Genomic DNA, 17176 nt, shown 5'->3' with positions numbered 1-17176 from the left:
CAAAAGACTTGTTTAGTGTCTCCTCTTGTATTAAAGTTTGAGAACCCTAAAGCCCACTATCTCCTATTTATTTTTATTTTACTTTCCTATATATTTTTATTATTGTAATCCAATAGGAGTCATTCCTCCTTGTCCCCATATGTAGTCTCATCCTTGCTTTTTTTTTCTTTCTTTTTTTTTTTTCCTCTACTTAGCGGACGAAGAAGCTCCTGATTATGGTTCTGGAATTCGACAGTCAGGAACAGCTAAAATATCTTTTGATAACGAGTACTTTAATCAGGTGAGAAATCTGCCAGGAAGAGGAAAACCTTGTGGAAGGATAAGGAAGTAGGCAGGTTTTGTAAGGAGGATGTTCAGCACTGGAGAGCAGTTCTGCCTAGAACTAAAAAGTATAGGTTACCACAGGATAGTTAATAGAATATGGGACATGTCTAACAATGACCGACGTGAGGGTAAAGGCCCAGCATTTATATTGTGTTGTATTGCCTTTTCTCAGGCAGCTCTTAATCCACATAACTTTTCAGTCACTATTATTTGTTGGGCAAATAAATATAAGTTACGGAAATGGGGGGAAAATATGTTGTCATACTACTTTATCATCTACTTACCCCTGCCTTGTTTTCAGAGTGACTTTTCTTCGGTTGCAATGACCCGTTCTGGTCTGTCCTTGGAGGAGCTGAGGATTGTGGAAGGACAGGGTCAGAGTTCTGAGGTCATCACTCCTCCAGAAGAAATCAATCGAATGAATGACTTGGGTGTGTAATCAGAGTGTACTATGATTGCATATGTTTTCAAAGAGGGAAAAATACTGACCATTGTCAAGGAAGATAGTTGCTTTTATCATCTAGGGATGGAAAGGTACACTCTACTCTCTAAAAGGTGCTTTGTGTGTTACTTGAACCATATGTGTGTTCATTTGACCCTCTTTAGATTTGAAGTCAGGCACTTTGCTGGATGGTAAGATGGTAATGGAAGGATTTTCTGAAGAGATTGGCAACCACCTGAAACTGGGCAGTGCCTTCACTTTCCGTGTAACAGTGTTGCAGGCCAGTGGAATCCTCCCAGAGTATGCAGATATCTTCTGTCAGTTCAAGTAAGCCGCCCCTTTGCTCTGCCTCCCTAGGCTCTTACCCCGGATGATGTCCTTTGTGCACTATAGAGCGATGTAACACTTGCCAGGTAGTACACTCTTGAGAGAGAAATGACTACCAGCCACTGAAATAAAATGCTTTCTTCACTCAAGATGGGAGTAAGAACTGGAAACCTACAATGGAATGAAACAGTTCATTGTGGGGAGGAGTGTGGCCACATATCCTGCTAGAAGGTTTGGTTGTGGACTGTCCCCCTCTGCCAGGAGTATAGGATCAGATCCAGATGAGCCTACTTATTAGTCTTTTTAAATGCTCTTCGTGCTGAAATGTCTCGTTAATAAACAAGTATGAAAACAATGAATTATCCAACCGCCAATTATGCTTATTTAATACTTGGGAAAGGGAAAATGTAAGTCATTTAAAGAGCAGCAAAATTCTGCATCCACTGAAAAAAAGCTAGTAAGTACGTAGAGAAGATGTGACAGGTTTCATTTCTCATCCACTTTCTAAGCATTTTCTATCCTATAACCCTCTGGAGCTCTGTGCTCTAGGTACTTTCGTCTCAAGACCTCCAAAAACAGTTTTTTGGAGAATCTTTAAGTTTTAATACCCCCAAACATCAATACGTCTTCAGTACTTGGAAAGGGCCACAGTACAAGAGAATGAAGTCTGAGCCACCCCATTCCTAAAGCCCACAGTTTGCCACTGGTGCCACCAAAAGGCTGCTTTAGATTTCTGCCATTCATTTCCCCTCAGTATGTGCCTTAGCCTTCCCTGGGGTCCTAAAGCAGCATTGCTTTTTACATAGATTTTAGCCAAGTCCTCAATTAAATGTGATTATTACATGGTAAGCCGCTAATATCATTTGCTGTAATTATAATTGATGAAATAGTATCTGTCCAGTGTAGGTTTTGCCCATTTAATGTGTTTTTGCTAATAGCCTCAGTTAGTAACTGATGTATTTTGTGGAAAAGACCTACTTGGTTAACTGACATCTGAAATGGCAATAGTGGTATGTTGATTTCTGTCCTAAAAAAGAGAGTAGCATCTCCACCTGGCATTAGCTCTGGAGGAAAGGGCATGTTGACTCATGCTGAAAGAAGACTCAAGTTCTTCTGAGGTTTTTATCAGCTCTCATCTGGCCTGCATAGGGAAAACAGAGCTGTAGAGCAATGTGAATGATTTCATGCGTCACCTCTGTGGAACCCCAGGATATTTGTATGTGCTCCAAGCAGAGCCTTGTTGGAGTGTAGATCAGAGATCAGCTGATGCTCATGGCGCCTCTGGCAGGTACACTGTGTGGTCTGGAGAGGAAGAAATTGGAAGAAAAAAAGGAGTAAGAAGTAAGAGAAGGAAAGGGAGAGAGGTAAGGAGAAAATGAGAAGAAAGAAAATAGACGAGAGTACACGTAGTGTGGAGTGCTATAGTGCCACAGCGGTATGTAGCATCAGTGATTTGGATGCCTGGCAGAAGTACACCACTGTCTTCGGGCTCAGTGAATTACAGTTGACCCTTGAGCAACTCAGGAGTTAGGGCACTGACCCTCCGCACAGTCAAAAATCCGACTGTGTATCCAGGGTTCCACCATATCCGCAGTTCCGCATCTAAGGATTCAACCAACTGCCGATTGTGCAGTACCCTAGTATTTACTATGGAAAAAAATCCACGTATAAGTGGACCCACGCAGTTCAAACCTGTGTTGTTCAAAGGTCAAGTGTAATTTGGAAGACCGGTAGTTCATGATCCTGGTCTTTCTACCCCCTACTCTAAGTGTTCTTGGACTTCCCTGGTGGTCCAGTGGTTAAGACTTCGCACTTCCACTGCAGACCCTGGTCGGGGAACTAAGATCCCACATGCCACGTGGCACAGCCAGAAAAAAAAAAGTATTCTCTTATTTCCATTTTTTTCTTGCAGGAGTATGCGATGTCCTTCTGGTGCATATTTCTATCTGGCAGTAAATCTTTGAATTGAGTATTCTGTAATTCTCCACTTCTTTTTATGTCAGACTAATAATAGGGAGGGAGAGAGAACAATAAAATCTCATATTTATGAGAATAAGTCAACATAGCCCACTGACTCAAATATTTCAGGAGTATTTTCTACATTTAGAGCCCTCTGGGAGACACTGTCTTTTGGGGAGACAAGCAAATAAGTACATTATTACAAACAATGATATCATTGCTGTTGAAGAAAAATAGGTCTCTAGTGCTGTGGGAACATAGAACTGTTTGAGTGAGTCAGGGAAGTTTTCCTGGAAGAGGTGATATTTGAATCTCCTCCTAGCTGGTCTTAGATAGACTCCCAGGCAAGTATGCTGTCCACAGGCTTTGATACTACCTTATAGAAGCTTTAATCTGCCAAATCTTTTCTGTACAAAATGATTTCACAATTTTTATTTCAGTAAAAAACTTTTACAAGGGAATAGGAGTTCACTGAATTCACTGTTCATACATTCACAAGGCTAAGTGATAGGGTTAGTTGATTTTTCAGTCATTTTTGACATAAAAGCTAAAATGCTATCTGAGTGATATGGAAAATGTTCTCTACAAGGAAACGTAAATAACTTGACTCAGTTAAAGACTCTACTTAAGTAAGGTGCTACTTTCCAGTGGGATCCAAGCTGATCCTGATGAAACCATTAATACGAAATTCACGCGGGTCTTTTTTTTTTTCTCTTAAGCTTTTTGCATCGCCATGATGAAGCGTTCTCCACTGAACCCCTCAAAAACAATGGCAGAGGAAGTCCTCTGGGCTTTTATCATGTGCAGAATGTAAGTGACGTGGACGTTTTTGCCAAATGTTTTGCGGGTTTGTGGTACCTTGAAGCAGCTGGGGTGAGGCAGTCGTCATGTGGGGGGGCCCTTTGGCTTTCTCAGCTGAAGAAGGTTGATAATCTAAGCTGCTGTGTAGGGGGAGCTCTGTGATGAGAACAGACAGTGGAGGAAGCGGCCAGGGCCCTGAGCTAATCCTCAGTGGACAGAGCAGGCAGCATCTTCTCTGAATTACAGTGGGGCCTGTGAGTAGCCTGGGGGTTGGTCTGCCAATAAATTCTTTGTCAGTTTGAATATAGTGAGTTGTTTTAGTGTTTCCTTCCTAGAATAATAAGCATGTTGCATATGAGTTTTGTTAAATATGTTATTCTTTACACCATAAGAGACAAATAATTTGGTTGCAAATAATGTAGAAATACAATAATCTATGAAATACATTTTGTAGCTAAATTAAGATTCAGAATCTGTTTCCTTGCAGCTGATTCTATGATTAGCCCTCTAATGCCCCTTACAACTCTCTCATAAGTGGAATAAGAAAACAGACCTTCTATCTCTTCTAGAAAGATTTGCTCAACTCTGTTCAAAAGTCGTGATCCTCATTACAATAGCTAACATTCACTGAGAGCTTATTTTGTGTCAGTCATTGTTATAGGTGTGTTTTTGTGTCTTAATTCATTTAATCCTCACTCTTATGCCATATACTATCATAATCCCCACGTTATAGTTGAGATTACCGAGGCAGAGAGCACTCGAAGTCACTCACCAAGGTTACAAAGCTAGGAAGAGGCAGAGGTGGGGTTTGAACCCAGGGAAACGTGGCTCTAGCATCCAGGAGCTTCACTACTGCTTGAACAGTCTTGTTCTCTTGCCAACCATAATCCACTCCCTAAAATGCGAGAGGAAAGGGCAACTCCAGAAATGGAACAAGCAAATACAGAACACACTGTTTTCTTTTTGATGTTTAATTGTATAAATAGGAGCATGCCTGTATATGATAAATATTGATTGGCTCCTGTGCACAAGGACTGTGTCTGACGCCACGGGGGGGTGCTCAGATGGATCACAGGGTAGATTATGCCTCCGAAGAGCTTAGAATTATGATAGGGGAAATAAATGCATATTTAAACTGTAGTGATACAGGATATAGAAACATTCGAAAGGTATTCATTAAATGCAACGGGAGTAGAGAAGGGAGAGTTATTTCTACTAATGGGAAGAGTCTTTTAAGCTACATTCTTTGTTGGGGGTGGATGTTTTTGTAGAGAAAGGAGGTGGGGGAACTTCCTGAAGACTGTAGTGTAAATAAGAAAAGGTGGGTCACGCTTGGCACTGTACCTGGCACAGAGTCTGCAGTCATGTTTTTCATACCGTTGTTGCCATTTGAGCTGGGCCTTGAAGTACAGGGATGACAGAGGTACAGAGATGTGGGAAGGCCTCCCAGGCACGGCTGAAGCCTGGGCCAGCCCTCAGGCACGGTGGAGGAGAGAGCAGGTGAAGGGAGCAGCAGATTGAGTCCAAACATTGTGTGAAGGGCAGCAGAGGGACCAGAGGTCATTTGGGGCAGACAGTGGAGGGTGTTGAATGCCTGAAGCTTGGTGAAGTTAACTGTAGAACGAAAACCAGAGAAGAGCCCCTCTCTTTTGGTGTGAGAGGCCTTCATAGTAAAATTCCCAGCACATACTGGGTACTCAAAGTGCTGTAGTGCTGTTTGCAGCAAAAATGTGTATTTTCCTATAATAAATCTTTCGCTAATCTAGGTTGCCTTTATTCCTTATTAGATTGCAGTGGAGGTGACGGAATCATTTGTGGACTATATCAAAACCAAGCCTATCGTGTTTGAAGTCTTTGGGCATTATCAGCAGCACCCACTTCACCTGCAAGGACAGGAGCTTAACAGGTTTGGTCCGAATGAGCAAAGATTTTTGTTATTGATATTATTGTTGTTGTTATTGTTGTTACTGTCACTTGCTGGAAAAGAAGAAATCTTTTGAGGAATTAAGATAGGTAAATAACAGTTTTATATATTACCCTATGTTTCCATTTCAGAAACATCACCATCTTTCTTCTAAGCCACCCAGTCACCAACTGTAGGTAGAGCAAACTGAGTTTTGCCCAGGTGACCTTGAGTACTGTCTTTTTGTAGGAAGAGACTTTGAATAGGATAGAAAGTTGAGGTGATAGGGATATAACCTGAAAGTTGTGTATAATTGGTCCTAGCCGCCCAGAACTTTATGAAGCATAAAGCTACTATGAAGCGTGTGTCTCTAAGTGGAGACATCAAAATTAGGGAGGAGGACAATGATGGGGACTTCGGGATGATGGCAGAGTGTCCTTGTTAACAGAAAAATTTTTCTTATTTATTAGCTCTGACTTACAAGGGGACTTTTATCAAAATGTCTTAGCCTCAGTTTTACTGTGTGGGTTTATATCTGATATCTGATAAGGTACCAGAGTTGAAAGTACAAATGATCCATTTTTAAAGGGGATTTATACACGCCACTAACACCAGCATGGGACTGTTTAGTCTTGAAGAACTTTTGTCTTCCTTTGCAGTCCACCCCAGCCATCTCGACGATTCTTCCCTCCGCCCATGCCACTATCCAAGCCAGGTGAGCACAGCTGCGTTCTTTGTATGATGTACATCTCTTATTCTGAGTGACTTTTCAGATAAAAAATCATATTCAAATTCCTACTCCACTTCTGTGCATCCTTGTGTGTTCCGGTGTCCAGTAGGAACGAGAATTGTTGGTTCCTGATGGAAATAAGAGGTGCCAAACAATAGGGCTCTATATCCCCGCCGATACTGTGGTCTTCTTACTGCAGATTTTGATAAGCTCCATGCTCCTAAATCTCTCTGCTTTGTGTGTAACTCCCTTTAACTGTCAGGTGACTGGGCACTCCTTTGCATATTACGTTTATTCCGCATGTTCATGTATCCTGTTCTGATTTTTCTTTGTTTATTTTCATCCCTTTTCCTCGTTGCCCACTTGCCTCATTCCCACCCCGCCCTGTGCTCATTCTCCACCTCTGTGCTCCTCGCCTCCGTCCTGCCTTCAGACCATGAGAGAAAGATTGAGCTGATTCGGTTTCTCATATCTGACTATGTGAATGTGCATGTGTTGGACACATTTTCTGAGCACGCCAGTGTGCTTGCATCCTCCGCCATTGCCACCTTCCAGGATGAGGCTGACCCAATGCCGCCTTTTCTCTTTCTGCCAGTTCCCAGCCGCCAGACCGAGAGGGTACCTAAACGAGATGGTTAGTAGCTAAAATTAGCTCTGCCTTAGATTTAGAACCATCCTCAGAGGCTGGTTCTAAAGCCTGGCTCTCCGTGTATGAAACACCGACGTTTCTGTTTGCTACTTGACCTGCATGTAGAGTTCAGCACATTGTCAAGATCATATCACATTTCCTTCAGAGAGATTTTTAGGAAGCACCTTCTCTATTTATGCCCCTTTCACATCATCCAGGGGGGTGGGGGGGGTGGGGGGGCTCCTTATATTTGTTGGTGTGGATTCTTTGCAATGGTATTTTTAATTTTAAAGGATTTTTTACTGGTAGCTGGCTTTTTGTAATGCTCTAGTTTTGCTTTCTGACCCTCAGATGCCCACCAGAGCCATTAACCCCCTGTTATCTTCTTGACTAGCATCATCACCAGCTTACCTGGAATTCAGCTGGGGTGAACAATGCTGATAGGCCATGCCTCTGAATAGCGCTGTATGAGTCACACAGGCCCTTTAGATGCATTGTGTCTGTGGATCCTCACAACATCTTTTTAGATAGTAGGCAGGATATTATGATCTTCATTTTCTAGTTGAGGAGACAGACTCCCAGAGGTTAAGTGACTCAACCAAAGTTTCATAGCTAGTTAGTGGTTGAGCGATAATTAGATCCCAAGTCACTGGACTCACACCACTGCTCCCAGGTTCAGAGCAGAGAGCCCTCTTTGTATTGCCAAGATTTCAGAATTTCTACATAGTGTTTCAAAATGCCCACCATGTGGAATCTGAAAGTCTTGAAAATACGGGGGTTTTGGCTAATATATTTCATCAGTACAGATAAGAATATGGAATTCACATCTGAAGAAAATGGGTAACATGAGATCATTTACAGAATCCTGTATTTACAGATGAGACCAGTGGTTTCCAAACTTGTCCACACATTAGAATCACCTGGGGCGGCTTCAAACCTCTCAGAGGGCTGAGTCCCACCCCTAGAGACTGTGATTTAATTGGCTGGCGGTGTGGCCTGGGCCATCTTTAAGATCCCCAGGTGACCCTCATGTGCAGGGAGGTTCAGGAACCACTGGGTTGGAGGGTGGGTCTTTCCCGCCACAGCAGCTTTGATGAGGCCCTGTGATGAGCGAGGCTCGCCCCACATTGCCTGTCCCACATTGTTACCGTGCTCTGCATGCTGCAAATGTGAGAGTCTAAGGAAGGTTTTTTAATGGTTTTGTGAGCACATTTACTCTGCATCAAACCTGTTTTCTCATCATTGGGTAGTTTGTTGAGAGGGAAAAAGATGCTGACTCTTCCGTTTTCCTTGTTCTCTGAAGTTAGAGGTACTACTATAGTTGACGGTGAAGTTTCTCTGGCTCTTCTGCACTGAAATCTATCCCCTCACTCTCGCTGCCTTTCCCAAGTGTGTCCTTGAAGACTGACATTAGAGAAGCTTATACCTTTGCTGAGTAGACTTGGACCAAATTTTAACATTTTCCAAAAACTTTTAAAAGTTCCAGCCACCAAGTTAAATACCATGAGCAAAACCAGCCTTGGCCAGAGCATGAGCAAGTACGATCTTCTGGTTTGGTTTGAGATCAGTGAATTGGAGCCTACAGGAGAGTAAGTCCAACTTTATAAATTTTTAAATATGACAACTTTTCCAAAATTAGAAAATGTAATTTTGAGTCTCTCGTCTTTGGGTTCACAGAACATTGTCACATTCCAGTTTTGAACTGAATTTGGGGTGGGGAGGGTCTTTATATTATTCTTTGAATCAGAGGTTTGTCAGAGAACTGTCTAGTATGATAATGTACCTTCTTGTTAGCAATAGCAAGATCATGAAGAATGGCGCTTTGCTATGAGGGAAGACAACCTGCAAAGTGGGTTTTAGCAGCAGCAAAGTAAAGGGAGTCAGAAGCATGTTGCACATAAAAGGGCCAAAGGCATATCGATATGTCAGGGGATTAGGGGACAGAATGTTTCTGTAGACCAAGGTTTCTCAGCCTCTCACTACTTGGGGCCAGATGGTTCTCTGTTTTTGGGGGTTGTCCTGTGCATTGTAGGATATTTAGCTGCATCCCTGGCCTCTACCCATAAGATGCCAGTAGCACCTCCCCTCCTGCTGTGACAACAGACATTGCCAGATGGCCCCTAGGGGTCAAAATTACCCCCAGTTGAGGACCACTGGCCCAGATCAAAATGATCAGCATCAGCTTACTCTCTCTGTATGAGCTGTGTTAGACTAAGTGACGAATGTAATTACTGTTTATAGTTGTCTCAGAAATGCTTTTGAAAAACACAAAAGAGATCCCTCTCCCGAAACAGAGGCAAGGGGCTGTATCAGTTAGTGTAAAGGGTAGGGGATAAATGTTATCTTAATGACCCTCTATTTATAATGCTAGGTAATACCATTATGATCACCTCCATAAAACATTTATTGGGTTCCTACTGTGTGTGAGGTTTGGCTCTATCGATCCTATATAGAGTTGTCAGTAGTGACATTGCTTCGAGGAGTTTGACTTTCCACAGACAGATCTATAATGTGATTATAACTTGCATTATGAGGGAGCAGTAGTTACAGTAAATGGTTTCTACTGAGTTAATTGCTTTCTGATTCTTAAAAAATGATCTAGAATCTGAAATTATCTCTTTCTTATCTCCTGACACTTGCCATTGCAGTTATATGTTATTTATGGAAATATCTGTTAGACAGAGAGCTGGGATTGGAGCCAAAAGATGTTACTGCCCTATGAATACTTCAGTCTAGTCAGGATGATGAGACATACATATGTGGAAAGGTTTACTAAATGCATATGACTGTCCAATTAAATGTCCACCCCAGATGGTGAGAAAGACATGGGATCAGAGTTTAGAAAACAAAGACCACTGAGGGCTGGAGTGACCAGGGAGGACCTTGCAGGTGAAGTTGCACTTAGCACAAGCATTCTGTCTAACTTCTTTCTTTTACATTTCTGTTTTTATAGGTATATTCCAGCTGTGGTTGACCATACAGCAGGCTTGCCCTGCCAGGGGACATTTTTGCTTCACCAGGTACTAATGAAGGAGCAAAAGAGGGCTTAGAAGGGAACACCAAAAAAGTTAGAATAAGAAACATAACTCTCTGTTTCTCTGCTTTTTTTAATCTCCATTTCAAGGGTATTTGGAGGTCAGGGGACAATGCCCCATCATTTTTTTTTTCTCCTTTCCTTAATGTTTCTCAAACCTTGGCTTATATTTATTGATATATACCCTGGCTTTTATGTGTAAATATATATATATGGGGTTTTTTGGGGGGTTTTTTTTGCGGTACACGGGCCTCTCACTGTTGCGGCCTCTCCCGTTGCGGAGCACAGGCTCCGGACGCGCAGGCCCAGCGGCCATGGCTCACGGGCCCAGCCGCTCCGCGGCATTGTGGGATCCTCCCAGACCAGGACACGAACCCGTGTCCCCTGCATCGGCAGGCGGACTCTCAACCACTGCGCCACCGGGGAAGCCCCGTAAATATATTTTAAAAGAGCTGTCTTGAAAGACTTTATGTCGTTCAGTTACGTAGTAATTTGTGCAGCTTCCATGTTATTTTATACAATTTTCACTTGGTGATGTTTGGAAACCCTGCTTTCACAGCCAAAAGTTCTTAATGGAGATTGAAGATGAAGGTTTCAGTGGACTAAAAATCTGGCCATGAAATGTAGGTCCCCCTTTGGCAAATCAAAAGTAGCTTTAGTCAGTTCCCAAAAGTGCTTATGAGCCAGATGGGCACACTCGGGGACTTTCAATCTGGGCATCGGTTCTTAAAAGCCATATCAGAACCTGGCTCTTCCTCAGTCCCTGACCTGTGTCCCTTTGTTCAGAATAGCAGTGTGGACAGCATTTCCCCTCCCCCTCCATACCTCCCCTTCCTGCCCATCAGACAATCCAGAAAACAACAGACAAGAGGAAATAAGAGATTGTCCCAGCTAAATTGCAGCCCTGCTCCATTATCTAGGGCATCCAGCGAAGGATCACAGTAACCATTATCCATGAGAAAGGGAGTGAACTCCATTGGAAGGATGTCCGTGAGCTGGTGGGAGGTGAGTATGTTCCAGCAGCTGAGGACGGGCCTTAGAGGAGTGACTGCTCCCTGTTCGGAGCACAGGGAGTGTGCGGAAGGCTGCGCTGGAGAGCGTGACTGTCAGAAGAGAGTCCTTGAGTTGGAAACTACTCTTGTTTCCCAGCTCCCTTCATCAGTTATTCAACCTGCCATTGTTTTTCTCAGTGCCTGTGGGAGCAGTTCTGGGCCCGAGGCTGTGAGAGGGCCTAAGAGAAGTCTGCTCCTTGTGAGCTTGGGGTCTAGTGAGGAGACAGCGTGTGTGCATGTACAGAGCAGTTTGATGAGTGAGTACCAAATGAGAACAACTGAAAGACCTGTGCTAAAAGAGTTGCCGACAAAAAAGATCCAGGAGAACTGGGTTAGCTTGTGGGAGATGATCTGAATAGATTTGAGAGAACTTAGAGGGTTTCGTTTTTCTGCAAGCATTTGGAATTAGAGTCAGCAATGTCTAACGTGCAAATGGCTAGAAATCTGTGGCCAGAGTGGGGAGACTAAACTAAAGCACCATGAGAGGAAAGAGTGGCCAAACAGCATAAGCTGTAGAACGAGAGCCCGAGGCAGGGGGTCTGAACCTAGTTTTGCCATGGACCCCTTTGGCAGTGGTGAAGCCTCAGAATTATGTTTTTAAATGTAGAAAATAAAGCACTTAGGACTACAAAGGGAACTACTAATATTGAAATACAATTGTTAAACTACTAAACAAATTTGTAACATAAGCTCTTCAATGATGTGGTCAATAAGCAGCAGGTCTAATTTCTGTCATTTCAAAGTGGTGATGAATGTCAAGATACTTCACATTAGTGTGATATGAAAACATCTGTGATTTCTGCTGGGGACAGAGGTATGGGTACTGCTGATTCTCCTGTGGTTTGTGCCCTCCCCTCATAATTGCAGGGAAAGGCAGATTTCAGTTAGAGGTTCCTGAAAATAAGGTTGTAATTTTTTTTTCCCGTCCAGTTCAGACCTCCTGAATTCTAACCATAAACACCTTGCATATCTGTGGACCAGATTAAGAAGGCCTGGAAGGAAGATTATACTCTGTCCTATCTGGGGCAGTGGTTTTCAAGCTTTTCAAGATTAATTATGACATAAAACAAGAGAGATGCTTTCTGACCAGAAAGGGTGGGGTGCAGAGGCAGCAGTTAACTAAGGCTTCTCTATAACCCTATGGCTTATTATTTTTATAACAAACATGAAATGTGGCAGGTGCTTTTCTGAATGCTCTAAAAATATTAGTTTATTTAACATAACAAACATATAATACGATCATAACAATCTTATAAGGGAAGAATTGTTATTCCCACTTCACAGGTGAGGAAAGTGAGGCTCAGAGGTTGAGCATATGCCCCGGCCGCACAGATAGTTAGTGTTGGAGCTGACATTTGAACCCAGGCAGTCCTGCTCCAGAGACTGTGTTCTTAACCTCTATGCAGTGCTGCATCCCCTACTGTTATTTGAAAACAGCACTGTAAGATTTTGAAAAAGAAAGTGGTGTAATGAAGGCAGTGGCTTAAGAAGTTTGTAGAAGGTGAGTGTGGGATGGCTTGGAAAGGGGGAGACGTGAGAGCAGTAGGGAGACCAGTTAAGTGGCTGTTGCCATGTCTGAGATCAGAAGGGGATGACCTTCGTGAGCAGGGCAGTGATGTTGGAAATTAAAGCTGAGACATATATGAGAAGCTCTTTGAACAAAGAGTAAGTTTTCACCGTTGGCTAAATGTGGGATGTAAAGGGGAGATAGAATATGGAGAAGAATGGAAGGCCAAGAATTACAGAATTAGACTGTAGGATTATAACTGACCAAACAACGCTTCCGGCACCTGAAATTACACAGAGATTTGACAGTCTCTTTTTGGCCTAATGAATTACCGCTTTGTTTCTATTTATTTATTTATTTATTAAAATCAGTTGATTTTTTAAAAAATAATTAATTTATTTATTTTTGGCTGTGTTGGGTCTTGGTTGCTGTGCGCAGGCTTTCTCTAGTTGTGGCAAGCGGGAGATACTCTTCATTACGGTGCACGGGCTTCTCACTGCAGTGGCTTCTCTTGTTGCACAGCACAGACTCTAGGCGTGTGGGCTTCAGTAGTTCTGGCTCCCGGGCTCTAGAGTGCAGGCTCAGTAGTTGTGGCGCAAGGGCTTAGTTGCTCTGCGGCATGTGGGATCTTCCTGGCCAGGGCTCGAACCCGTGTCCCCTGCATTGGCAGGCAGATTTTTTTTAAAAAAATAAATTTATTTGTTTATTTATTTATTTTTGGCTGCATTGGGTCTTCGTTGCTGCACGTGGGCTTTCTCTAGTTGCGTTGAGCAGCAGTTACTCTTCGTTGCAGCGCACGGGCTTCTCACTGCGGTGGCTTCTCTTTTTGCGGAGCACGGGCTCTAGGTGCACGGGCTTCAGTAGTTGCAGCACGTGGGCTCGGTAGTTGTGGCTCACGGGCTCTAGAGTTCAGGCTCTGTAGTTGTGGCTCGCGGGTTCTAGAGCGCAGGCTCAGTAGTTGTGGCGCACGGGCTTAGTTGCTTCACGGCACATGGGATCTTCCTGGACCAGGGCTCGAACCCGTGTCCCCTGTATTGGCAGGCGGATTCTTAACCACTGCGCTAGCAGGGAAGTCCTACCACTTTGTTTTTAAACATACCCATGTTCTGGTTTCTTTCTTCTTTCTCTCAGGCCGGATTCGGAATAAAGCTGAGGTGGACGAAGCCACAGTTGATGCCATCCTCTCCTTAAATATCATCTCTGCCAAGTACCTGAAGTCTTCCCACAACTCTAGCAGGTGGGGCACCCGGGGAATGTGGTGAGTCAGCCCTAGGGGGGTTGATTGATTCACTGTAGATTCCTTGTTCATTAATGACTCTCCCCTTCTCACTTCAAAGTTCCCTGTTTCCTCCCCTGTCCGCCCTGCTCTTCAAAAATAAAAACATAAATCATTGGAGGTACTTGTATGTGATGATACCCCCAGAGAATGGAAATGTTCTATCCCCTGGGGAGTTTGAGTAGATGTAATACAGTGACAGAGAAAAAGCAGAAAAAGAAAACTCAGCATGCCACCCAAGGGTTTAAAAGTACAAATTAATTACGGCTAAGACTAAATGTTTTCCTATGAAGTGATTGCTGTGGAGAAAGACCTCTCGGCCTGGGGTGTCATGGGAGCATGCCCTCCAAGGTATAGTGAACCCTCTTGTGTTCATCTTTGCTGCTGCCAGTATCGGCTCAAGGAGTCTCAGTATCTGCTTTTCATTTTCCTTTATGCATAAAGGCAATAAATTATTATAAACTCTTCTGACTAAGATTGGCTGCTATAAATAATGAATTTTATTTTAAATTAGTTTCCCTTAGAATTCCATTTTATAATCAAGTGATGACAGTGCATAAAGTACCTAGCTGTTCTACATTCCCGTGTCAGACTGGAAATAAATCTGCTGGGGCGCTTTTACCTCCCTGGGAAAGGAGTCCCGTCATCGTGCACAGAGACTCCCATTTCTCTACATGGTGAGGGCTAGGAAACAGGAGTGGCTGTGTGTTCTAATGTGGGCTCAGAACTCAGCCTTCGAATTACAGGAATTCTCTGTGGTCTGCCTGTTCCTAAAAAAGTTGCTCACATGTGTTGGCAAGAGGGAGAGGAAAAATGAGACAATAAGCAGAAGCAGAAATGAAAAGTTCGGGCCAGGATTAATTTCTTTACATTGTTTCTTTGTGTTACTGTTTTGCATGGGAGTGAGGAAAAGGAAACAAATGTCTGTTTGCTTTTTGCCAGTCAGAGGAGCTGGCAGAAGCTGTGGACACAAAGGGAAGGTGGGTGAGAGGGTGTGTACCTATGTGGAGGGGGTGTGGCAGAGGTAAAGTAGGGTGCTTTGACCCCCGCCTTGGCCTATTCCTGGGCAAAATCTTGAACAATACCATTTCTCTGAAGTCAGCATTAACCCCACATAGCGTTCCCTCTTCTGCCAGACATTTACAGCAAGTATTCAGCTGGCATTCACCACATTTGCCTTGCAACTATGAGAAATATATCTTAAACTTCCCTATGGTGCTTAGCAAAACAGGGAAAAATGGTGTTTGGTTGAAGTGCTGGTTATGTTAAACTTGCCTACATTAGAGTAACCTTCAAAAGTCCTTTGATTCCTGTCCGGCAGCGTGTCACATGCTGTAGAAGATGAATTTGGCTTTGTTAGAAGCAGTTTATCTTTCCCAGTAGAAGCTTAGAGTTAATCAAAAAAGTTGCTGGGACTTCCCTGGTGGCGCAGCAGTTAAGAATCTACCTGCCAACGCAAGGGACACAGGTTTGAGTCCTGGTCCAGGAAGATCCCACATGCCGCGGAGCAACGAAACCTGTGTGCCACAACTACTGCGCCCACGTGCTGCAAATACTGGAGCCCGCGTGCCTACAGCCCACGTGCCACAACTACTGAGCCCGTGTGCTGTAACTGCTGAAGCCTACGTGCCTAGAGCCCGTGCTCCACAGCAAGAGAAGCCACCATGGTGAGAAGCCCATGCACTGCAATGAAGAGTAACCGCTGCTCGCCGCACCTAGAGAAAGCCTGCATGCAGCAACAAAGACCCAACACAGCCGAAAAGGTTAAAAAAAAAAAAGTTAAAAAAAAAATTGCTAAAGTCAAGAGTAATAAAAAGAGGAATTTCCCTGGTGGCGCAGTGGTTAAGAATCCACCTGCCAATGCAGGGGACACAGGTTCGAGCCCTGGTCCAGGAAGATCCCACATGCCGCAGAGCAACTAAGCCCATGCGCCACAACTACTGAGCCTGCGCAACTACTGAAGCCCGTGCGCCTAGAGCCCGTGCTCTGCAACAAGAGAAGCCACCGCAATGAGAAGTCCGTGCACTGCAAGGAAGAGTAGCCCCTGCTTGCCACAACTAGAGAAAGCCCACGCACAGCAGCGAAGACCTAACACAGCCAAAATATAAATAAATAAAAATTTTAAAAAGAAGATACAGACTTTAAACACTTGTTTTAACTTAAAGTATATAAATGTACATTAATTTGTCAAGCTCTTGCTATAGGGCCAAGGCCTTTTCTTTAATTGTAGGCTCATTTATTAGACTTCTGACTGTCTTTCTTGCAAAGCCACACCCATAATTCATCACCTATTTTTTCAATTTGGTGGAACTAGAAACCTATGAATAAAATCTAAGTGCAAAATCCTTTAAACTTTTTATCATATATCATCAAAATTTTATTTCCCTCTTTCTTTTACATTGATCTCACCCAAACTTAACAGCTGTTTTTTAAACAATTCACCATTATCAAGTCTTTTTTAAATGTTCAATTTATTTTTCACACTAAGTTTCCACACTTAGTTTTGTTTCACACTAAGCAAAAATTCTTTTTGCCCTCATGTTTCAGTGATTTATCTAATATTTAATTAAATTAGATAATTATAATAGCAAATACAACCACATAAACAGGTTTGTAGTACTGACACTTGAGAAGCATGAAACTCGACTCTTTGGAGCAAATTTTCTGGGCGATGAGCTACCTCTTTATTTTAGAATAATGTTCAATGAGAAATGGACGTCAGTCTATACATTGTAGGGATGTGGAGAGCATAAGTTCATTTGGTAAGTGGCTAAATGGAGTTTGGTCAAGAGAGCTTTTGTTCTTTTTGCCTAAGGTTTAATGTTTAAAGTTGAACTTACAGAACTCCAGTTGGGTGTATTACATACGTAATTAGAGGGCTCTTGTGATATATTGATAGTGGAGCGCAGCTGACAAGGGCCATTACTCCTTTTCTCCCCAGCCCTGCGTTTCTGTTACCTACTGACTTGTTTTTCCCTTAACTCCACAGCAACTTCCTACCATTTCCAATAGTAAGTCACCTCCTAAAGGGATGTTAATAGAGGTGGTCTCCACTCTCCCTTCTGTGCCCAGCATTTCCTTAACTGAACGTCTCAGGAGAGGGACCCATGTCATTGTAAGCCCTTTATCAAATTGTGTCCCATGGAATTCTCTGTTAATTGTTTGTCCACTTGAATTCACTTTTGCTTATCAG

At 43.2% G+C, this 17176-nt stretch overlaps 1 protein-coding gene across 13 annotated transcripts in view; it reads left to right on the top strand.

Moving 5' to 3' along the window:
- Positions 1-17176, top strand: part of KIF1B (kinesin family member 1B) — a 148685-nt gene that overhangs the window by 113978 nt on the left and 17531 nt on the right. For all 13 annotated transcript variants that reach the window (XM_060141477.1, XM_060141483.1, XM_060141480.1 and 10 more), the window contains 10 exons: positions 195-280; positions 626-755; positions 931-1093; positions 3772-3862; positions 5641-5759; positions 6416-6471; positions 8595-8703; positions 10068-10134; positions 11069-11153; positions 13839-13944. In XM_060141477.1, the coding sequence (XP_059997460.1) occupies positions 195-280; positions 626-755; positions 931-1093; positions 3772-3862; positions 5641-5759; positions 6416-6471; positions 8595-8703; positions 10068-10134; positions 11069-11153; positions 13839-13944 (1012 nt within the window). The remainder of the gene's footprint in view (positions 1-194; positions 281-625; positions 756-930; positions 1094-3771; positions 3863-5640; positions 5760-6415; positions 6472-8594; positions 8704-10067; positions 10135-11068; positions 11154-13838; positions 13945-17176) is intronic.

The sequence above is a fragment of the Lagenorhynchus albirostris genome, chromosome 2, assembly GCF_949774975.1.
Source record: "Lagenorhynchus albirostris chromosome 2, mLagAlb1.1, whole genome shotgun sequence".
NCBI classification, from domain to species: Eukaryota; Metazoa; Chordata; class Mammalia; order Artiodactyla; family Delphinidae; genus Lagenorhynchus; species Lagenorhynchus albirostris.
This window is presented reverse-complemented; position numbering and strand designations above follow the sequence as displayed.